General features: G+C 37.7%; 2 protein-coding genes and 1 long non-coding RNA gene across 10 annotated transcripts in view; 1 reads left to right on the top strand and 2 right to left on the bottom strand.

Moving 5' to 3' along the window:
• LOC143748609 (uncharacterized) overlaps positions 1-24,000 on the bottom strand; it is a 121,321-nt gene that overhangs the window by 52,794 nt on the left and 44,527 nt on the right. The window lies entirely within an intron of this gene.
• On the top strand, positions 992-12,549 carry LOC143748597 (uncharacterized). 8 transcript variants are annotated; one of them, XM_077240643.1, is made up of 12 exons: positions 992-1,280; positions 2,769-2,840; positions 4,393-4,420; positions 4,920-4,989; positions 5,216-5,283; positions 5,437-7,960; positions 8,275-8,468; positions 8,659-8,773; positions 10,325-10,620; positions 11,175-11,395; positions 11,805-11,964; positions 12,341-12,549. In XM_077240643.1, exons 10-12 carry the CDS (start codon positions 11,285-11,287, stop codon positions 12,481-12,483), a joined length of 414 nt encoding a protein of 137 aa, XP_077096758.1. In that variant the 5' UTR covers positions 992-1,280; positions 2,769-2,840; positions 4,393-4,420; positions 4,920-4,989; positions 5,216-5,283; positions 5,437-7,960; positions 8,275-8,468; positions 8,659-8,773; positions 10,325-10,620; positions 11,175-11,284; the 3' UTR covers positions 12,484-12,549. The 8 variants fall into 8 exon arrangements, with proteins under 8 accessions (XP_077096758.1, XP_077096759.1, XP_077096754.1 ...); XM_077240644.1 differs by lacking the exons at positions 2,769-2,840; positions 4,393-4,420; XM_077240639.1 differs by lacking the exons at positions 5,437-7,960; positions 8,275-8,468 and having other exon boundaries at positions 2,774-2,840; positions 8,589-8,773.
• LOC143748599 (uncharacterized) lies at positions 18,189-18,811 on the bottom strand. The gene is made up of 3 exons (XR_013206824.1): positions 18,762-18,811; positions 18,376-18,531; positions 18,189-18,284 (listed from the first exon to the last, which is right to left on the bottom strand). It is a non-coding gene; the product is annotated as an uncharacterized LOC143748599 (long non-coding RNA).

Raw genomic sequence — 24,000 nt, 5'->3', positions numbered from 1 at the left:
TTGTTGATATCAATAATTGATTTCTTAGTTGCAATTCCAATTTCACATATCAGAAATACAATTCTTACTAGTAAAAACCTTTATTTTTGATATCAAGAATTCAATTGTCACTAGTTGAAATGTCTATTCTTGATATCAACAATTGAATTGCTACTAGTAACAATGTTCATTTTTGACATCAATAATTCCATTTTCACTAGTGACTATGTTAATTTCTGATATCATGAATGTGATTGTTACTAGTAAGAAAGCCATTTTAGATATCTGAAATAATATTGATATGAGAAATACATTTTCAGATATCAAAAATGAAAGTTTTTACTAGTAGCAATTAAATTGTTGATATCAAGAATAGACATTTCAACTAGTGACAATTGAATTATTGATATCAGGAATTCACATTCTTACTAATAACAATGTAATTATTGATATGAAAAATTATATTTCTACTAGTAAGAAATCAATTGTTGATATCAACAATTAATTTTGAATGGCAGCCTATGGTGACATTTCACTAGTGAAAATACAATTACAGATATCAAGAATTCAATTGTTGATATCAAGAATCTAATTGTTGATATCAAGAATTAAATTGTTGATATCAATAATTAAATTGTTGATATCAAAAATGTAATTGTTGATATCAAAAATGTAATTGTTGATATCAAAAATTGAATTGTTGATATCAAGAATTCATATCCTGGAAATGAATAAAAGTTAAAACGGCTTGCCATAATATGGGTTCGAATTTGAGACTGGGCGTGACGTCATGCGCGTTCACGCTCACCAGGCAATAGGCTTGTTCGACTTGAACCGGCGCTGCACAAACCGATCGGTTGATGACATCAAAGTACCGCGAGAGCGATTAGAGAGCAGACGGCTCCTTATGCTTTTGAATCGCTCTCGCGGTACTTTGATGTCATCAACCGATCGGTTTGTGCAGCGCCGGTTCAAGTCGAACAAGCCTTATGTCTCGCAGGTTTGTGTATTCGCCGGCGCCGCCATTCTCCGCATCAGCGAAGACAACTCGTGCGTCAAAGGTAGAAGATGGATTCAAAGAGACCGGCTTGTAGTCCATTCCAAACCCCAACGCAAACTCCACGTAAAGTAAAGAAAAGAAATTTTTTGTCTAGTGCCACCAAAAGGTCCAAATTGGAGTCAGACAGACGTCGGAGTAAGACTAGAGTCAACCTCGGAAAGGCATTCAACAAATGGAGAGATCTCCGGTCTTCTCTTGGTCTCAAACGGGATCCTCAGTTGGCTTTTTTCTTGATGAAACGGTAAGATATAGCCCAGTCTCTAATGTTTGATACGGCCAATCTATGTACGTTATGACAACAAATGACGATGCGTAAAATGTGTAATGCTTAAGCGTAAGCTAATACAATCAGAATTGGTTTCACTACCATTGTTAGTGACCGTTTCATAAACTAGGAATTGTGTTCGGAAGAATAGTACATCATGAAACATAAAACATATCCAATAAAATAAGCTAACTATGTTTTTGTGTATGGCCTAAGTTACCGGTAACGTTAGCCTTGTGTCCATTGCTAACATGCTAAGGTGTTCATGTTATTGACCAACAAGGAAGAACGCCGTTGCATTGGCTATATTGTATTTTTCGGTAAAAATAGTAAATTGTTCCCGTGAATGTGGTACATTTTGTATGTAGTATATATGAGGTATGTGGGGGCAACAATGTATTATACTCTATGTAAAACAATACCTTTCTTCAGAGGCTAACTTTACTGGGTCTGGACCTGGTTTAGCTCTGATTTAATCCTATTTTAGATATTACTCTGATGTAATAATCATTATTACCTGTAATAAATTGAGTAAATTATAACAGAAAAAGGATGTATTGTTATTGGAATATTCTAACGTTACTTAGCAGATCAATAACAGGCTGACCCCCGCAACCTGTTTGGCTTTTATGAAAACGTCATGGTGACATTTGATTGTTTATTACCTTGAGAGATCTGAGGGAACGTTGTTGACCAACCGTGTATGGTATGATTATTATTTTGAGCTTTTGCGAAGTAATCAATTATATTGTTCATGAACGTATTTTCATAACAATACAATCATAGGTGGATACAGTAAACACATAAACAAAGTTTTCTACTACCCCCTTTTTCCCCTCACACATAAGAGTAATATACTCAAATGTCTTTCCTTCCATATATTTGAAATGACTTGCAGATTTATAACTTTATTACCTCTGAAGACATTTTGGCTGTACACCAAAGATCTGTGCGGCAGATGCTCCTTTAGTTATGAACAGCTCGTGCGTGTGGTCCATGAGCGTGCACAACTCTGGTGGCAGTTTCGCTTGTCGCCAGAGGGGGCGTAGTTCTGCAAAAACTCAGAGACTTTGCACCTTTAATTAAATGTGCCATTATGTATTAATTCATAAATAATATATTTTATTAACTAACAGTGTAAATTAATGTGTTCATTATCACAATGGGTCAAAGCTATGTACTTCGACTTTCAGTTGTCTGCTTTAATTAATCATTAGCTTATGATTTGCAAAGGTATCATTATTTAAATATTAACTAATTGTTAAGTAATATGTCATAGTGCAATCCATAATGTGGATGTCAAAACCAAAATGACATATTGCAATTAGTTAATATTCATACATTTACATAAGGCATAAATTAACTCACGATTATCTGTGCATTGTTACCAAAGTTCTCCGTAATTAAAGTTTGCCTTTCTTTTGAGTTTTTGTAAATAATGATCTCATATTTTTGTTCTATAAGGACAGGCGTCAACTGTTGAGGAGCTAACTCCTTAATAAATCCCTCAACTGCCTGGAGGAAAAGTAGATACCGGTAAGGACATACAGGTCCTTCTAAAAAAATTAGCATATTGTGATAAAGTTCATTATTTTCCATAATGTAATGATAAAAATTAAACTTTCATATATTTTAGATTCATTGCACACCAACTAAAATATTTCAGGTCTTTTATTGTTTTAATACTGATGATTTTGGCATACAGCTCATGAAAACCCAAAATTCCTATCTCAAAAAATTAGCATATCATGAAAAGGTTCTCTAAACGAGCTATTAACCTAATCATCTGAATCAACTAATTAACTCTAAACACCTGCAAAAGATTCCTGAAACTTTTAAAAACTCCCAGCCTATTTCATTACTCAAAACCGCAATCATGGGTAAGACTGGCGACCTGACTGCTGTCCAGAAGGCCATCATTGACACCCTCAAGCAAGAGGGTAAGACACAGAAAGAAATTGCGGCGTGGCATGGAGGCAATCAGCCTGTGGCACTGCTGAGGTGTTATGGAGGCCCAGGATGCTTCGATAGCGGCCTTAAGCTCATCCAGAGTGTTGGGTCTTGCGTCTCTCAACTTTCTCTTCACAATATCCCACAGATTCTCTATGGGGTTCAAGTCAGGAGAGTTGGCAGGCCAATTGAGCACAGTAATACCATGGTCAGTAAACCATTTACCAGTGGTTTTGGCACTGTGAGCAGGTGCCAGGTCGTGCTGAAAAATGAAATCTTCATCTCCATAAAGCTTTTAAGAAGATGGAAGCATGAAGTGCTCCAAAATCTCCTGATAGCTAGCTGCATTGACCCTGCCCTTGATAAAACACAGTGGACCAACACCAGCAGCTGACATGGCACCCCAGACCATCACTGACTGTGGGTACTCCAGTGCTGCTTCTCTGTAGCCCAGGTCAGGCGCTTCTGCCGCTGTTTCTGGTTCAAAAGTGGCTTGACCTGGGGAATGCGGCACCTGTAGCCCATTTCCTGCACACGCCTGTGCACGGTGTCTCTGGATGTTTCTACAATAGACTCAGTCCACTGCTTCCGCAGGTCCCCCAAGGTCTGGAATCGGTCCTTCTCCACAATCTTCCTCAGGGTCCGGTCACCTCTTCTCGTTGTGCAGCGTTTTTTGCCACACTTTTTCCTTCCCACAGACTTCCCACTGAGGTGCCTTGATACAGCACTCTGGGAACAGCCTATTTGTTCAGAAATTTCTTTCTGTGTCTTACCCTCTTGCTTGAGGGTGTCAATGATGGCCTTCTGGACAGAAGTCAGGTCGGCAGTCTTGCCCATGATTGCGGTTTTGAGTAATGAAACAGGCTGGGAGTTTTTAAAAGCCTCAGGAATCTTTTGCAGGTGTTTAGATTTAATTAGTTGATTCAGATGATTAGGTTAATAGCTCGTTTAGAGACCCTTTCGATGATATGCTAATTTTTTGAGATAGGAATTTTGGGTTTTCATGAGCTGTATGCCAAAATCATCAGTATTAAAACAATAAAAGACCTGAAATATTTCAGTTGGTGTGCAATGAATCTAAAATATATGAAAGTTTATTTTTCCCGGTTTTTCCCGCACTGTGAAAAACCTACAACAGCAGTTCGAGTCGGCAAACACGGAACACGGTAAGAATAGTTCAAATATGCTTTATTTGTACAGTGTAACATTACCGTTCATACTGTACGTGTACAACATGATTTTATTTCTGAAATGATTGTGTAAAAACATAACTTAGTTACCGTTAGCAAATGGTCATTAGATTTAGCGGAGATTTGAGTAAAAATGTTTTTGGTAATTAATAACTGGGTAAAAAGCTTTTTTTTGGATGGAATTATTTCTCTCTGGGAGGTGAGGTGATTTAATGTGATTTAACGTTTGCTGTCCGTACTTTTATCAAACCCTGAGCACATTATTTTCTCCCCTTTCCAATAAAATGTCAGGCGAGAAATTATCATGTTAGGCCTAACGTTACCTAATACCTTTTTCACGGAATGTCTAGTATAAAGTTATAGTTTGTGTCGACTTTTGTTTCATTTTGACAGTTCCATCACCCCATGTAATATACATAATTAATATATAATACTGTACGCGTGTGTGTGTGTGTGTGTGTGTGTTCTGTTTCAGCTTACAGTTCGTTCAAGTGCTAGCTGCTACCAGTCTGATCTACTGTTTCATCTCCGAATATCTGAGTAAAGTAAGATTTAATACTTTTCCAATTTGATTTAGCCAGATATTTTGTCAAATACTGACACTGGTCCCCACTACAGCATTTAACACTGTACTGGTTTGGTTAGTTTGAGTTCATTTTGGTTTACATCATGACAATTTTCAACCACCTCCCCATGTAATGTTGTTTCAGATAATTATTTCATATTGTATTAAGAGACTGTGTGTGTGTGTTTGTGTGTGTTCTGTTTCAGCTCAGCTTACAGTTCGTTCAAGTGCTACCAGTCTGATCTACTGTTTAATCTCCGAATATCTGAGTAAAGTAAGATTTAATACTTTTCCAACTTGATTTAGCCAGATATTTTGTCAAATACTGACACTGGTCCCCACTACAGCATTTAACACTGTACTGGTTTGGTTACTTATTGTCGATGCCTGCTGTATAATTATTTTTGAAAAAACTCTACAAATTTAGTTATTTTCCACAACTCGCTGTTGCAATCTGTATTTTGTGTTTCTGTAACGTTTCTTTTAGACAAAATGAATAGAAAAACTGTACCTGTCTCCATCTCCACCTTAAGACGGAGGACCCATGTAGACGTAGATAAACGACTTAGACAAATTAGGGATGACTGCACGAATTTGACTGACTTTCAAATAACAACAGATAGGGAACGTGTATATGTCAATAGCACGTTTTTTGAAGACAGTACAGACAATCCAACTGAAACTGGACTAGTCTTTAGTGAGGAGGAAGGTGGCATGGAGGTAGATGCAGACATACAGGAGGGTTTCGTGGTTGGCAGCTTTGATAGGCCGATTCAGACATCTGATTCAGAACATTCAGATAATGAACTGTCTGAGACATTTTCACTCTCTGACAGCATTTCCAACTGGGCCATACACTTTAGAATTTCTTTGGTTGCTTTGACAGCACTATTGTGCATTCTTCGCATTTGCCATCCTGATCTTCCAAAGGATGCTAGAACTCTCCTTAGGACTAAGACAAAGTACGCTATCATAGAAAGAGCTGGGGGACAGTACCACTATTTTGGTATTCTAACATCACTTAAAAGTACGCTGTCTAAATACATACACACACTTGCAGACAATTTATGTTTGAAGTTACAAATTAACATTGATGGACTTCCTTTGTTCAAGAGCTCTAGTCTGCAACTGTGGCCCATTCTTGGACTGCTACTGAGTGTTCCTATGAAAGAACCAGTAGTGATCGGTTTATTCTGTGGATCAAAGAAACCAAGCTCAGCAAAAGAGTTTATTGAAGATTTTGTAACTGAGTTACAACAGCTTGAAAAAGGCTTTGACATAGAGGGTAAGCCATTGAAGCTCGAGCTGGACACAGTCATTTGTAACACACCAGCCAGGTCCTTTGTTAAAAACACAAAGAACCATAATGGTTACCATGGTTGTGACAAATGTTCTCAGCCTGGTAAATACATTAACAGACGCATGACATACCCATGTACAGACTATGCTCTAAGGACAGATGATACATTTGAAAGAATGATTGATGAGGTTCATCATCATGAGGGGCCACATCCATTTTATGGCAGTAGTGTTGGCATGGTTTCACAATTCCCTCTAGATTATATGCATTTGGTTTGTTTAGGTGTGGTTAGGCGTTTGTTGAACATTTGGCTCAGGGGTCCTCTGAATTTCAGAGTACCTGCAAACATAATTGAAAGAATGTCCGCTAAACTGGTAGAAATGCGTCCCTATATTCCTGTGGAGTTTGCTCGAAAGCCCAGATCGCTGAGGGAATTAGATCGTTGGAAGGCCACTGAATTGAGGCAGTTTCTGCTGTACACAGGACCTGTAGTATTAAGTACCTTTCTGGACCGAAATATGTACAACAATTTCATGCTACTCTTCTCTGGTATTGCTATTTTAGTAAGTCCTACACTATCCTGCCACACACAGTATGCTCGCACCTTGCTTAGATCTTTTGTTTCACACTTTGGGGAAATATATGGTAAAGATCAACTTGTGTATAATGTACATGCTTTGGTCCATCTGGCAGATGAAGTACAACGACATGGTTGTCTTGACTCATTTTCTGCATTTCCCTATGAAAGTTACCTACACAAACTAGAAAGGCTTGTCAGAAAACCAGACTTTCCTCTTGCCCAAATTATCCGTCGACTGTCCGAGATGAGAATTACTGACACTCCTTTAAATGGTGCCTCTTTTAAAAAACAGCACTTTGTTGGGCCACTTGTAGATGGATTGTCAGTGAAAGCACAGTATGGTGACATGGCCTGTGACAAGTGGACTGTTAAAGTTTCAACCGGGAATAATGTCTTTGTCATTGGAAAAGAGATTTGTATGATACATAACATTGTGGAATGCAGTGATGGAGTGTACGTAGTGTACAAAGAATTTTCAGAGAAGTCTTTGTTCTTCACTTACCCATTCAATTCTGACTATCTGAATATCCATACTAGGCCTATGTCAGAAACATTGGATATATTCAAGTGTGTTAAAGCTTCAGAGCTTGTCCAAAAATGTGTTGTTTTACCTCATAGGGATGGTTTTGTGGCCATACCCTTATTTCATACATTTTAGGAATATCTCCACAGGTAAAAGGTTTAGTTCACCCAAGAATTACTAATATTTTAAGATAATTTACTCACTCTCAATTTTTTTTATTTTTTTTTATTTATTTTTTTATTATTGGGTGAACTAAAACTTTAAGGTTAAAGAGGCTTATCAGTTTTTCCTTTTTTATAATTACCAGTTAAAAGGTAAAGGCATTTTCAGATTATTCATTCTTAGCTTAGTTATTTTTTTTCTGGGGAGAATGATAGTTTTAGTTTTAGCTCTTGTGTTCTAATATTAGCTGTAAGAATTGATGCGGTTGCACATTAGTTTTGATGACAGGTGTTTATATAGAATTAGGACCAGATACAATGACAAAAAAATGACAATACCATGCATCATCACAAACACTGCAGTCTGAAGCTGGATAACAATTAACTGTAAGTACTTTACTGTAAGTTATACTTTATACTTTATACAATACATATTGTTTCAAAGCAACTTCACAGTAAGTTGACAGTTCATTGTTGATTCAATTGAGTTCAATAAGGCCACATTTACACTGCAGGTCTTGATGCCCAATTCTGATTTGTTGACCATATCTGAATTTTTTGGACCAGCTTCTTTCATTTAAAAGTGACCCATATGCAATTACACCATGCACTTGGTGAAATAACCCAAGGTAGATGTACTGACCTGTTCTTGAAACAGGAAGTTAAATTTCTCTGGTGCTGTTTGTTACTTCTCGTTTAAGGATGTTTCACTTACCGGTAATTGAGTTCCTGCTAAACAAAACCGTAGCAGTGGTGCCACAAAATTGGTACAGTGATGGAGTTACCTACTGGCCAAACTACAAAAATGATGAGAGAGTGAACAGGGCAGTGAAAAATTCTGAGGAACCTGGACCTGACTGAAAAAAATATGATGCCAGAGTTATTAAATCATGTGGTATTTTCATTTTAAATAACCTAAATGGCTTTTGTAAGCAAATATCAAAGTATTTTGGCAATATGTTATATGAGAAAACCCTTTTAATTACATTGTCTCATATTGTTCTGTTGTCCATAGTTCTGTTCTTTTTTACTCTATTAATTTGAAGGTCTACTGAAGTTTAACATGTAGGCTATTTAATTTTTAGATGACTACTTTGTGGCACGACAACTTTTGAAGAAAGCTCTAAAGTGCAACACATCAGATCTACAGTCTGAAGAGGAAGAGGAGGAGATTCGGCCAAAAAGAAGGCCAAAGCCGATGTTAGTATACGTATATTATCCTTTATATTTTACATTAACTTTTTGGCCTCTATATTTTCTCAAAAACATAATTTAGTTTTATGATATGATGAACCCGACAACCACCACACGTAAAGCCAGGTTAAATAGAGTTAAATGGACAGTATGTTTTCTGGTTTCTCAGAGAAACCATTCTCAACCAATTTCACTGATTTACAACTTAAAGCTGCAGTAGGGAGTTTTGAGAAAATGTTGACTTAGCCTGAAAATTTAAACAAGCACAACTTACAGGTCAAACCCCCTTGCTCTCTGCTGCGCTACAGCCCTCCCTCCACAGCTCCTCCCCCACAGCGGAGCCTGCCGTGAACGCGCTGGCTAGTAAACAGGACCACCGATGACGGCGGATTATAAACAGTTATGGAACATTCACTAATAGGGACGAAACATCAACAATATGCTTTACATAAACTATGGCCTGCCCATACTTTGACTACAAACTTGGTCCTCAAATCATTATGTATTTTGCAATACATGTAACTTTATAACGTTGCACTCTTTATATAAGTTATAAATAGCTAGTAAGATAACGTTAAAGGATTAGTTCACTTTTAAAAACACTTTTGCTGATAATTTACTCACCCCCATGTCATCCAAGATGGCCATGTCTTTCTTTCTTTAGTAGAAAAGAAATTAAGGTTTTTGATGAAAACATTCCAGGATTTTTCTCCATATAATGGACTTCAATGGGACACAGGACCAAGGTTTCAAGGAACAAATTACAGTTTCAGTGCAGCTTCAAAGGGCTTTAAACGATACCAGACGATGAATAAGGGTCTTATCTAGCGAAACGATCGGTCATTTCAAAAATAAATGAAAAACTTAGTTTTATAAGCACAAATGCTCGCCTTGCTCTGTTCTGTGATGCAAGTTTGTGACTCTCCTGTTCGAACTTGTTCATCAAAATGAACAAATCTTTTTTCAAGTCATTTTGTTCGTTGAATGAACGAAATGACTCGAAAAAAGATTTGTTCATTTGGATGAACGAGTTCGAACAGAAGAGTCACGAACGACGGTACGCGCTCGCGCTGTGCAAAAGAGGGGTGATCAGCGCGTACACGAGCGTGATTGACACTGCTAAGACATTCCTCCTGGCTCTGATTGGTTGTTTCTGACCGGGAACGGTGTATTTCTGCAAATGGCAATAGGACCACTGGGAGGAGCCAGAGGAGCTTGATTTTTTCACAGATTATCTGTCTCATATTCTACTTTCAGGACATAATGACAGTTTTAACAAATATTTGTTTACAAAAGCTACCTACTGGAGATTTAAGTTCTTAGGCCAATGAAAATGTTTATGACAGACGTTTTTATCCAAAGCAACTTACATTGCATTTCAAGGTACCCATTTACTTTCCTATCAGATCTTGCTTTTCCTGCGAATCGAACCCATGACCTTAGCATTGCGAGTGCCAACACACTACTGTTTGAGCTACAGGAAGGCTTTACATTTATTATTAATAAGAGTAAATAATGAGATGTTTACTGGTTGTTTTTTTCCACCCTAATTTATAGTCATTTCTTGGGAGACTCTGATGAGAGCGGGGAGGAAGATGCTCATAAAAAGAGAGACAAACTTTTAACCCAACCATCAGCTCCTGTTATCGCACCACCACCTTTTATCCTAAGTAGCGGCACAGCTGCTCCACCTCCACCCATTTCTCCACCTCCACCTATTTCACCACCTCCACCCATTTCACCGCCTCACTGTTCACAGAGACCAGCAGAAGAGCAAACCCCTTCTGCAAGCAGGGTCTACAGACCTACCTGGCGGGGGGGAAGATGTGGATCAGACAGTATTGCCTGCTCTGGTGAGCAATACGTCATTAGATACAAGACTCAAATAGAGTTTATTTTGTCAGCTTTTTTATTTTTATGCATATGATTGAAGGGTTTTCATCTGCAAGGTACACGTATGATTTGTGAAAGCCAGGAGAGACCCTGATTAAGGCAGTGACAGTTGGGAGATGGGCAGCCATCCACTTAATCCTGTGTCAAATTTACTATTTAACTTTTATCATATTTAGTCAAACTTATCCTGTTTTTGTTTAGTTCTTTTTTTAGTCAACTGAACTTATGGGCATTTTAATCTAGTTTTTATTCAATGAAAACACATTTTTTGACATGCTGTATAATGGTTAAAATGATAATCACTTAATCAATCATTTAGTTGAGCTTCTGTTTGTGTTCTCTGATCAATGCTTATATGTGATTAGAATCCTAAATTCAATTCTTTAAGGAATCTATTAAAAAAATATACAGTATGTATTTCTCATCTGTTCAGTGAATTGTGCCTTAATGAGTTGACCAATGCAGAATGAAATTTATTTATATATTACAAACTTTTTTCTTTCTTTTGTTACAGCTGCAGAAGTCCACATATTAAGCCTGCTGGAACTAATAAAGCATCAACAAGAGCAACTTATAACTAAAGTAAATTACTTGACGAGCAAGTTGAATCCACCAGGCCAAGACATGGAAATGCCTGAAAACCCAGTTGTGTTTCCATTAACATCCATGACAGAGGTTGAGAATTTTGAGGAATGGCTCAAAAAACCTGCAAATAATCAACTGAAGTTTAGTGTGGTGAGTTGTTTTTCCCAATCTCATTAAGATAAGTTTACATTACATAGTGTTTTACTGTTAAAGTATGTTGATATTTCCTAATTTTGTTCAGAGTCGATTCTTTATATTTTGTGAGAAAATTACTTTATTTATCATGCATTTACAACTTTGTAGAACGTTTACATTTAACAAACAGCTATGCATTTTACACATTGCATGAAAGGAAACATTTAAAAGCCATAATAGGGGCACTTTAAAATGACCGTGGGATGTGAATGACCTTGGGATTTTGTTATAGTTAATTATTTTGAATGTTTTAAGCAAAATGTTTTTATCAGCCATTTTATAAATGTTTTGAATGGTCTTCCAGCCAATCAGAAAGTCTTATTCTTATGCCTTTAATAAATAACAGATTTTTGTTACATTTTAGATTTCCTCCCTGGCAACTATTTGGGGCCATGACACGAAACGTGTCACATGGAACATCCTTTCCCGCATGTTCCATGACGATGTTGGGAGGAGGATCAACTGGAAGGGCATGAATGGGAAAAAGTCATTCAACCAGATGGAGTCAAAGAAGTTACTCCTGTGTAAGTAAATGTAGAGTATGTTGCATGATTTCATGAAAGTATGATGTATTGGAACATCAGAAACAAAGAAAAACTAAATAATGACTATTGTAACGCTTGATGTAAAGCAAGTCAAATTTGTAGTTTTCTTATGTCTTATTCAAACTACAGAAATGCGACCCGATCTGGCAATCTTACATAGTGTGGTTATAGCAGATATAGGACCGCAAAGCGGAGGCAGAAGTGCCATTCACCCTGTTACGACTTTAACACTGAAATGATTTTGGAAACATTATTTTAAGTTAAAAAAAAGATTGTCTATCCTCTAAAAAACAACAACCTGGTAGCTTCAATGTGATTTCATGACATTTAATGAAAATCTGCTTGTGTATTACAGTTGCTGTGAAAAAGAGCCATGTCTCCCGTGCCGCCACCGATGACGACATTACAAAACATGTAATCCGGTGGTTCAACCTGGCATCAGATAGGGGAAGCTCAAGGAGCCGTCCCCCCTGTCAGCAAACCTTGACCCAACAGTAGTGAAAAAAACACTTTATCATTTTAGTGTAATGTTTTTCACTAAATAAAATGATGTTCTTGGTACAATTCATGGTTGATTTCATTTTTTCTGTAATGTCTATTCAATTTATACATGAATAAAACTATTAAAAAAAATAGTAAATACATTTATAGTCTGTAATAGCCTATTTTTTAATTGTTACTGGCTAAAAATTATTAATGCTTAATGATTTCATGTTTTATTCATATTAATAAAGGCAGATACATTAATAACTATTCAAGCTTTTATAGAGCAATCCAGTCTATCTAATGTTCGTCCACCATTAGATTTTAAATATATATGTAGCTATAGTTTTGGCCAGATAATTGGAATCTGAAAGGTTTCCTGACCGAAATGAACGGGTCCAGATAGGATCCGCAGCGGATCCGCTGCTTCATAAACGGGTCCAGATAGGATCCGCAGCGGATACGCTGCTTCATAAACGGGTCCAGGCCGGATACGCTGCTTCATAAACGGGTGCAGATTGGATCCGCGGCGGATAAGCTGCTTTATCAGCGGATATGGGTAGGGTCTGCCGCGGATCTGGTCTGGATCCGCAATCATTATCTGTTCCGGATACGTTGCGCTGTGCAAGTGGACTCCATTCCGGACCCGTTTTGCAGATCCGTTCCGGAGCTTGTGGTACCTCCGCGGCGGATCCGGTCTGGAGTCAGTTTGCTATCTGGGATTGCGCACCCCTAATGTAAGGTATTTATTTTGATTTCTTCGGGTCTTAAAAATCCTTAAATTTGAATATAAAAAGTGTGCAGAAACCCTGCTATACGGTGGTGAAAAACAGGCAGACTCCCTGAATTTTTTAAACATGTTTAAAAATTATCGGGAGGTGCTCAGCTTGTAATATCTCTCACACGTTGCGACCATGCGAGCATCACCGATATCCACGCGATCATCTGCGAGCTCGTAAAACAGCAAAAAAATATTTTATATACAATCATTAAGTTCAGTTAGAGAACAGACACTATTAAACTGAACATGTCTGCTTAAAGGGTCATGAAACCCCCCTCTTTCAGCTCAAGTCTAGCTCACAATCTTTTTGAAAAATGCAACTTAAATGGGCGTGCATGGCTGTGAGAAGAAGGGAGGGAGTGGGTGTGGCATGGCAGGGGAGAATGGGAACTGTCATCAGCCAGCAGTGTTGCCAGATGTACGATAATTATTGTATTTGTACAATAATTTTGACCTCTGTACAATGTACGATCAATAATGAACAATAATTTCAGAGTTTTCAGTCGTTCGTCTGAAGTAGATGGAAAGACATATGTAGTAGATTGTCGATCTGAATGGCGATCCTCTTAATGCTTCTGTTTTTCAAATGTTGTTAGGACTGGTGTTTGGACTGTTATCGTGTCATATTTTTATTTCTTCATTGGGCACGTGCAGGCCTTGTCACAGTGTTGGGTTTGTGTTCCCCAGGTGTCCACTAGATGTCCTCCTTCCCCACGGTGTCATCCACTTTCTCCGTGGTAGGAGGGAGAATACGGAACCCCATCATGCTGGATCTCTTTTTGACGGAGTCCTTCTGTCACGATGCACACACGGGAAACAGAGATCCAATAGCAGTTTTATTTAAAGGGTAATCCGTACTCACAAACTAGTCCAGGCAAGGGTCAAATCCAAAAGGCAATCCAAAAACAAGAACACAAACAAGAACAGACAAAAACAGGCTACCAGAAGTGGATGACACCGTGGGGAAGGAGGACATCTAGTGGACACCTGGGGAACACAAACCCAACACTGTGACAGGCCTATCCCTCTTTTTCCTTTATCATATGTGGGTATATACAGTATGATTGTATGTAGACTCTCTTTACATTCATGTCTGTGAAATACATTAGATTACCAAGCAAATTCTATATCTTCAGTAGGGCATTGGTCTGCGTGCATGGAGAGCAGTGTCGTTTTGCTCTTAGTGACAGGGGTTCGACTCCAAGGTACGACCGTATTTTTATCTCCGCTTTGTTTCTTTTGTATTGGTCTGTTGGTGTATGTCTTTTAAATTTCGGAAGACTACCCGATAGCTGACAACATTGAGTAGAAGGCTGTAGGCTAGGCTACTTATTAAGGAAATGACAGCAGCAACTGTTTTAAGTCTGTGTACAGTGGCTGCTGTGGGTCCCTTTATTGCTGATTATAATGATTTAGATGGGCCAAGGTATATGCTTCACGATATAGTCCATTTCGCTTTTTAAGATAATAAGACTATTTTAGCAGTTCACAGGTAGAGCCTTCCTAAACAATTGAACTATTAAAACAAGAGATGACGCCAGCCCAAGCGAGGACCACCACTGCTCTTGGCCATCATACAAGACTGTAATATATTTCACATATAAATTATTTATTATCACGCTGCCATTGCCTTCAAATAGACATTAATATTGTTAACAGTGAATAATATATTTTGTACTACCTTGTTCATTCTGATGTCATATAATATAACGATTTTATGACATTTTTTTTTGTAACACTAAATTATTTATTTTCTGTAGTCTTTTGCCAAGACTTTATTCAGTAATTTTACGGAATTTTCCGTTAACTCTAAAACACAACACAATACAATGCCTCAGTAAAAGTACAAAGGAAAACTGTAAATATATTCTCGTATTATAATAGTATAATACATGCCCTATTTTTATGGACTGTAAATAATAAAGAGTTGTGTGATGCCTGTATTTCCATAATGGCTAATGCTACATATTTTATTAGGTTTTCTTTTAAATGTGTATTTTTAAAATATTAATGTAATATAAAGAAAATCATTTACTTTCAGAATGTTTAATTTTATCATCTAAGAAAAATGACTTCAAGCATCAAACTTTTGACAATTTATTTTGTCATAATACAAATTTTACTGTACAATGTGTACAGTATCCTCATTTAAATACACACTGTCTAACAATGTAAACATAAACTTGACAATTTTTGTCAAAACATTTCTACAATGTGTATAGTTTTGTTTTAGTATCCATTTTCATAGACACATTGGCTTCAATGCAGATTCACCATAAGAATCAGTTATGGTTTCGAAGAGAAACATGCAATCTTTCCATTAACAGTCACTTAGAACTGACTACACAATCAAACCTTTAGAATTCAGCAATCTTTCCATGAACAGTCACTTAGAACTGACTACAGGATCAAACCTTTAGAATTCTTCTGATGTTAAAACAAGTTTGGCCAGTGTAAAACCAAACACTTAATAAAACACCTACCAAATTAGCCAATGGTAGAAAAAAAAGAAGTATTTTCACCTTCATGGAATAGTTTACCCAAAAATTAAACTTCTCTCATTATTGTCATAAAATGTCTCTGAACCAAATTTAATTAAAGTTAAATAATTGAATAGCTTAAGGATAAGTAAACAACGTAAGAATTTTCATTTTTGGGTAAACTATTTAACTAACCCGAGATAAAACAAATCCGGTTTAGTAAGGCTTTATACAGTCCAACATCTTCAAAAAAATTGACCATCAGCAGAACATTGTAGCTGGGTCAAAGGAAACAAATTCACTCCTGCAGCTTTGAAGAGAGGTTCTGCACCCATCGGCTCATCTGCTTACTCTCTATGTCCATGATTATTTTCTGAAAGGCCTCAAAGGTATATTTGAGTCCTTCAGGATATTTTAAGTTCAGTGCATAAATGAGTCCAAACATCATGGCACAAGCACATGCAACAGAGGGCAACTCCTTTAGTACTTCCACACCTTCAATGACAATGGAAGTGTCCAGTGCACGACTAAGAGCATCACTTTCGCGGATCACAAAAAATGCCATAGTGGTCTTTTCAAATTCTCTCTCCGCTTCCTCCCTCTGGTCAGCCTAAAACATACAAGAACAGATAGTAATTGAGGGACTGTGGAAGAAGAAGAAAAAAAACACCCCTTCATCTGAAAATTTATTACAAAATTGTTAGCTGTCCTACTATGAAGGTCAATGTAGAGCCCAAACGTCTGTTGCTAACTTTCATTAAAATATCTTCATTTGTAGTCAGTGTAAAAATAAAATTTGTATGGTTTATTATTAGTGAAGACAAAATTTTCATTTTTGGGTGAAGACGTACTTTTACACTCTCTTTGGCTTTGAAAATGCTTTTAAACACTTGTACAATTAAACGCTCCCATGTGTTGACCATTGTAGACAATCACAGACATATTTGTTGAGTGCAGTACCACAATGGCCAATCAGAGGCATTTATCAATCTACTCAACAGTGTTCAAAATGCATTTTTGGGTGAACCAACCCCTATTAAAGTAGTAATTCACAATCAAAATTCTTTCATCAGTTAAATTTTTTTAAACATTTAAACATTACAGGATTTTTCTCCATATAATGGACTTCAATGGACCCCAACCGTTTCAAGGTCCAAATGACAGTTTCAGTGCAGCTTCAAATGGCTTTAAACGACACCAGACGATGAATAAGAGTCTTATCTAGCGAAACGATCGCTCATTTCAAAAATAAATAAAAAAGTTTAAGTTTTATAAGCACAAATGCTCGCCTTGCTCTGTTCTGTGATGCGCATTCGTGACTCTCCTGTTCGAACTCATTCAACAAAATGAACGAATCTTTTTTCGAGTCATTTCGTTCATTTCATTTGTTGAAAGAACGAAATGATAAATGACCGATCGTTTCTCTAGATAAGACCCTTATTCATCGTCTGGCATCGTTTAAAGCCCTTTGAAGCTGCACTGAAACTGTCATTTGGACCTTGAAACGGTTGGGGTCCATTGAAGTCCATTATATGGAGAAAAATACTGTAATGTTTTCATCAAAAACCTTAATTTCTTTTCGACTGAAGAAAGAAAGACATGGACATCTTGGATGACATGGGGGTGAGTAAATTATCAGCAAAAGTTTTTTTTTAAAGCGAACTAATCCTTTGACAACATTCTTCAAAATACATTCTTATGTGTTCTGTGGAAGAACGTCACAGGCTGATGTGTAAATAACACAATTACTTGAACTACTTTAAAGCGATATGTCACTACCAAAGCCTACACAGAGCCGTGTCGAGCAGTTTTTTAATCAATGGATGCACTATTTGAAGCTTGAAAAAGTCAACAATTCACTCCCATTCTACCGCTTGGAAGTAAAACAATACGTAGGATTATAACTTAGCCTGTTTTGTTCTTCAAAAATATATAGGTGCGTCTCAATAAATTATAATGTTGTAAAAAAGTTAATTCAAAAATTGCCACTAACCACTCGGTGAGTTGCACAGTTTTGAAAACGAAAGTTAAGGGTTGTTTTAAGGACATGTTTGTGCATGCCCATAGACAGCCACTCTGAAGCGGTTAGAGGCGATTCTAAAATAGTCAAAAAGTCAAACCAGGCTCCATCGTCAACATTTCTGTGTCCACCACTCTAGTTAATCTAAAACAAACTAGAAAATAGATTCAAAGTGCTAAATACCGGAATTCTCCTTTAAACTACATCAGTCTTTGTGCACTGAATTTATTTAATACACGAGTTTCACAATCTGAGTTGAATTACTGAAATAAATTAACTTTTCCACGACATTCTAATTTATTGGGATGCACCTGTAACCATATTCAGTTATGATGCCTTGAGGGCGAATAAAACATGGGGAAATATTGACTTGGTAGTGAAATATAACTTTAAGGCAAACATGGTTGGAGAAAATTTCAGTAGTTTGCATTGTCTACATTAACTGGTATTCTTTGATCAGACAGCTTGCATCTTCACCAAGGTACATGATCAGGCACTTCAGTAGGCACTCTCTTCTGATGTCTATGTCCAGACTCTACAAAATGTTTAAGATGTATTGTTTTTATTAGACCAAAAGACTACTAAATTGATTGCCACAAGCAATTTTGTTTGCATGCAACCAATACCTGATCCATAACTTTAATAGTATCCTTAGTTTTTTCACGGAGGACACCACCTTTGCTCCTAATAACCTGGAGAAGCTGAGAGCTCTGTCTGTCCAAAGAGGCCATAAATCTCGATTGTAAAGGTAAGGTTGTGATGCGAAAAAATTCTGCATTAATCTGTAAGAAAGAGAAAAAAAAATAGACTTCGGAAAAATATTAATTTTTCTTTGAGAACAAGTTGTAAAAATACATAGACACACAAAGCATTAAACAACAAAAGGTATAATTAGGGCATCTAAAACATTTTCAAAAACACTAGATACTAAAATACAATTGTAAAAACTATGGTAAATTCAGGATTAGTCACTTACATTTTAACATTTTTCAATACAAATAAATGCTTTTACCTCCTCTTGTTGAAACAGAGCTGGCCATCTTTCTTGCAGTTCTTGAACACTAGGTTGGTTTTCCACAATCTCTTGTCTGCGAAAGGCAAACATCTTTGTCATTTTTCCTCTGATTGTCAATGCATTGTTTCTTTTCTTCACTTCCTTTACAAGTGCCAGGCGCTCAATTTCAAGGTTTGCTGATGTCTCTCCAGCAGGTAGGGATGGGATATGATTGGCCTCACCACGTTTAGGTCGTTGAACATTTTTTGCTGGAAAAGCATGGTCTGAGGCTTTGGTTTTCAGAGAATTTACCAAATACTCAGGGTATCCAAGACCTTTCAACTGTGTGCGTAGGTTTCCCATCTTCATTTTAAGTCTCTGTGTCCACCCATAGCACCCATTGAAGGATCCTTTTTCTGCTAAGCAAGGGTGTTTCTTGATAAGTGCCTCTGAAACTTCACAGAAGTTTGCACTGCTGGGATAAGATTTATATTTGTATATCTCATCACAAACCTTCTCCAGAATATCAGACTTCATCTTTGGAGTGACAGTCAGCCTTGTTCCGTTAGCCTTAAAAAGAGAATTTCCTCTCTCTAGTTGGAGTTCAGTGTCATAAGAAAAGCGTGGAATATTAAATTCGTTTGGCACTCTGTCAAATCAACACTGTTGATTTCTTGTAGAAACTGTTTCTGACCCATGGGGTGAGATGATGATTGCATCATCAGTGTCGCCAGAGCCAACGGAAGACAGAACATCATTAGTCTGGGTCCCATCATTTGTTTGAGCCGTGAATGAGTCTTCGTCTGGCAACGGGATAATCTTTAGAGTGCCAAGACTCTGAAGTTCTCCAGTGTTCATAAAATTTACAAATACATCCCCAAATTCTTTGTCCTGGTACTGTAGTCTGAATCTACAATTTAATCCAAAAGCTTCCCTCACTTTTTCACTGAGCTCATCCACTGATTCGGGAATCCCATCTGGCAGAAGCAACTTTCTTGAATCATCTTGACCCACAATCACCAAAAGCTTGGCAGGTCTTCTTCCTGACATGCTAACAGATTCTGGAAAAAGAAAATAAATAAGAAAATAAGATAATTGCTAGAAATTTACATGTTCACTACATCTTGTGCACTTTTCTTAGAATTTATAAACAAGTCTAACCTCAAACATGTATATATCTCTTCAGAACCACCATGCGTCTCCCCCCAACTGTGTACTGAACAAGTGGATATGGGTCTGTTAGGTCATGGTGCTCTAAAAGTTCAATTTTCTTGTCAGATGACTGGACCAAGACATAGGCTCTATAATGTTCAGTATACCATGCATCAAGTCTTCTGACAATGAACAGTGGTTTGTCCTGCATCACAATAATTCGCACAATTTCGGCAAACTCTGGAAGTCCTGAACATTCTCCATGAGCAATGACCATACTTTCTCTGTAGGTGAAGCCTTTAAATGTTACTTCCTTGGACAAGCACACAACATCCAGGTTTGGGTGTTTCTGTTGTACAGTCTGTGATATGTCTTCATTCAGAACATCAATGGGAATATTAGAAACATGGGATACTTCCAATCTTGGTGTAAGAGAGCTGCACTGATACAGATGATACGCCATATGAAACTGATGTCTTTGTGACAACGACATGAGCACATTCTTGAAGCAGTTGGTGTGACGCACAACTCTTTTAAAGAAGCTATGCTTAGCCTCGAATCACATTGTCCACAGAGCAACCAGAGGGCCAAATTTCTCAATTAGCTCAGGATAATGCTCCAAGTAGTGGTGTTTGGGCAAAATTTTAGTCTCTGGAAAAACTTCTTGGAATCTGATTCTATGCTCCGATATCTGGAAGGCCTGATATGGTATAGAAGCTTTGGTGTGTAAAGGAGCGACAACAAGATCTACAATATCTTTCAAATCATTCAGAAGTTGCCACGCAGGTTCATTGGCAGGCGTCTCCAATCAAAAAAGGAAAAAACCTCAACAGGCTCCAATTTTCATGGGCATTACCCCCTACTGTTCTTCTTGCAGAAAATGTCAGAGGAACAGTATGTGGACGATTTGTCTTGTCATTCCATTTGAATGGAAAGTTCTGAATTGCTTTATTCAGGTGTTCCAAGTTGAAATACTTTTTAGATGAAAAGACTGTCAAGGACAAAGCTCTCAAAAGGGACTATACCCTCAAAGAGATCATGCACAACATCAGCCGGGAATCCTGTGCAAACATTGCAGTGTGATAATTTTTCTGAAAACACACACCCCCCTTTCACACCAAAATGGTGAGGCAAGTCATTGTCTTTCATAAACTGAAGATGAGCAGAATGTAGTTCTTCAGTTCTGATGCAGAATGTTTCAGATCCAACTTCTTTAGTCTGGTATTCTTCTTTCTCTGCTGTACAAAATCTGCAGACATATTTTCCAGCGAAATTTTCCACAAATCCGGCAATACTGTGAGCACCAAGATTTTCAGCAACAATACACTGAACTGTGCCCTTCACAGTCTTACCGAGTTTTTCAATGAAAAGTCCATGTCTCTCCAAAGTGAAAAGGTCTTCAATCAATGGTTCCAGCACTTTGTCATACCCAAAACGCTTAACATCACTGCTTTTAATTAAAGCAGCTAGATTTATAGCAGACAGGGATGACTGACATCCATCATGTAAATTGCCTAATATCCAATACACTGCAAAAACTTTGTGTTTTTTCTTGGACGTGCAAAGTAGAGCTTAGATCGGGCCCAAAAAATCAAGCCCGACCCGACCCGAGCCCGTGCACGTTGTGTCCGAGCCCGGCCCGGCCCGACACATTAACTGTAACTGTAATTATGAGCCCGAGCCCGATTTAAACCCGACCATTTTTAATATGTGGTCCGTTATAACCAGGGGCGACAGATCATTTTTTAACGCAGGTGCTGAATGGGTGCTAGACCATTGACAGTGTGGAGCTGCGCAATTATATATATATATATATATATACTATTAATAAATGTGCAAAAATTGGCCACTTAATATTTAATATTTAATTATTTTAATTATCACAATGATAGTTTTAATTTTATTAAATTGAACAATTAGTAAATTCGGTGACAAGCGTGCCGAGAATTGATTTCATTTTATGATGAGATGCTCCAGTTCACGTGCTATGGTGAACACGGCTCGCCGGCGCCTCCATGTCATGAATATTGCCTGCTATATTTGCTTCTTATTAATGCTTCTTCTTCTTCAGGCAATTGGTTGATGAAAAATGTATTAAAATTAAGATACAATTTATACAAAACGAAATTCACTTTAGAGAAAGGCTTTCTACAAAACAAAACATAATGAAGTGGTCAAAATCATGCCTGAACCACTCCATGTCTCCTGATATTGCGCATCCTCCTATCTACTCTGTTCACTTTCATAATCAACATAGATGGAAAAAAATTACATTATAATATTTTAATAAATATAAAACTAAATGCGCTTATTTAATGGCTACAACACATACAGACTCTCTAGCAGCGCGCCGGACTTGGACTCAACAAAGCCAACACATATGTTGTCACTGCCCACGAGTTTAAAATATTTCCATACCTCCGACTTTCCTTCATACTTGCTCAAAGTTAATTCTCCTGTTTTAGTTTTTTTCTTTACTTCTTCAAGCTCCATGTTGCACTTAAGCTACACAATACAGCACAGCGTGCGAGTGGAGGAGACGCTGCGCGTGACACGTGACGTGCTTGATCAAGGGCCCGACCCGACCCGAGCATAGTGGCGGGAAATATCGGCCCGGCCTGGCCCGCGGGTCGGGTCGGGTCGGGTTCGGGCAGAGAATCTAAGCTCTAGTGCCAAGGGGGTTGCATATCTCAAATTCATCAACGTACAAAATTAAAGAGATAGCAGGTTAAGAAAGCAGGTCATTCCTTTGAAAGTTGAGTGAATCAAAAAAGCATGTATATTTACATTCATCTCCTTTATACACTGATTTTAAATGAAGTGTATTATCAAGTATTGGCTGGCAACTCAGAAGTTGCTGCAGGGATTGTAGAATTGGAACGTACTGAAATGTCCTTCGGTCCCTACGATCAAGCACATACTCTACAGGCTTTACTACTGAAAAATGGGCTTTGTAGTACGACTTCCGTTTCCATGTAGTGGAAAGTGGACCTTGCTCTCTGATTGCTGTTTGAATTGGATGTGACTGGCAAAGAAAGGTGGCTAACTCTTCTACAACAACTTTATCAACCTGCAAATTATGTTCCTGCAGTGTCTGGTGAATAGTTTGATTAACAACTAGAACTGAAACTGTCCTTATTAAATACTGCAACTCCTGCAAAAGGTCATCAATGGCCACACCAGGTACAAGAAAAACGTGCTCTAACTTTAATATGACTGAGGCTAATTTGTGCTCTATAGCTTCTTTGGACAAGTCTTCAGTATTTTCTGTTATTACACCAGAGGATGTAGGTTCATCAAGTGAGACATCTTCGTCTGATTCATTGTCATCTTCTGCAGAAACAATAGGGACTGGTCTTACACTGACAACAATGCCAGGCTTTAAGTCCTCTTCAGAGAATGATTTGTGTTTTCTTGCCTTGTGTGTTTTAAATGATCCATAAATATTGGTTTTGTATGAGCACCCACTAAAAACACAAGGAACAGTTTCATTATTTTTCAGGTGCTGCCCAATGTGATGGAAGTAGTCTTTAAACGATGATGTGTGTTTGTATTCACAAAGCAAGCATTCATAAGTTGTCAATGCATCTTTTTGAGGGGGATGCTGAGGATGCCTCCTTGACACATGGCTCTTCAGAGAACTCCAAGTTTTAAAAGAACAAGGACAGTCTGAATAAACACAAGGATGACGACGTCCAAAATTCCGATGATCAAGCTTAAAATGCTTGAGAAGCTCAGAACGCTTGACTTGGGAGACACCACAATCTTTGCATTTCCACATTGAGTTACTTGCCAACGAGAATGGAGAGGTAGAGCATAGGAGAAGTAAGATTTACAAACCTGACCCTCCAAAGCAATAATTAAAAGGACCTGTCCTAATTGTTGTTGTTCAGCACCCTATCCTACAAAAGACAAAGAGGAATAAAAAAAAATGTCTCACATAAAAGTAAAGACAACTAACCGTTAGGGATGCACCGAATATTCGGCCGACGAAAATTTTCGTCCGAAAATGGCCCAAAAGTGCATTTTCGGTTTTCAGCCGAAAGACTTTTATCACCGAAACAATACGGCCGAAATGTTGTGATGACGCAAACAGAAACCGCGA

This window comes from Siphateles boraxobius, unplaced genomic scaffold (assembly GCF_051911475.1).
Source record: "Siphateles boraxobius isolate OS27281-9 unplaced genomic scaffold, OSU_SipBor_1 24, whole genome shotgun sequence".
In the NCBI taxonomy this organism is placed as follows: Eukaryota; Metazoa; Chordata; class Actinopteri; order Cypriniformes; family Leuciscidae; genus Siphateles; species Siphateles boraxobius.
This window is presented reverse-complemented; position numbering and strand designations above follow the sequence as displayed.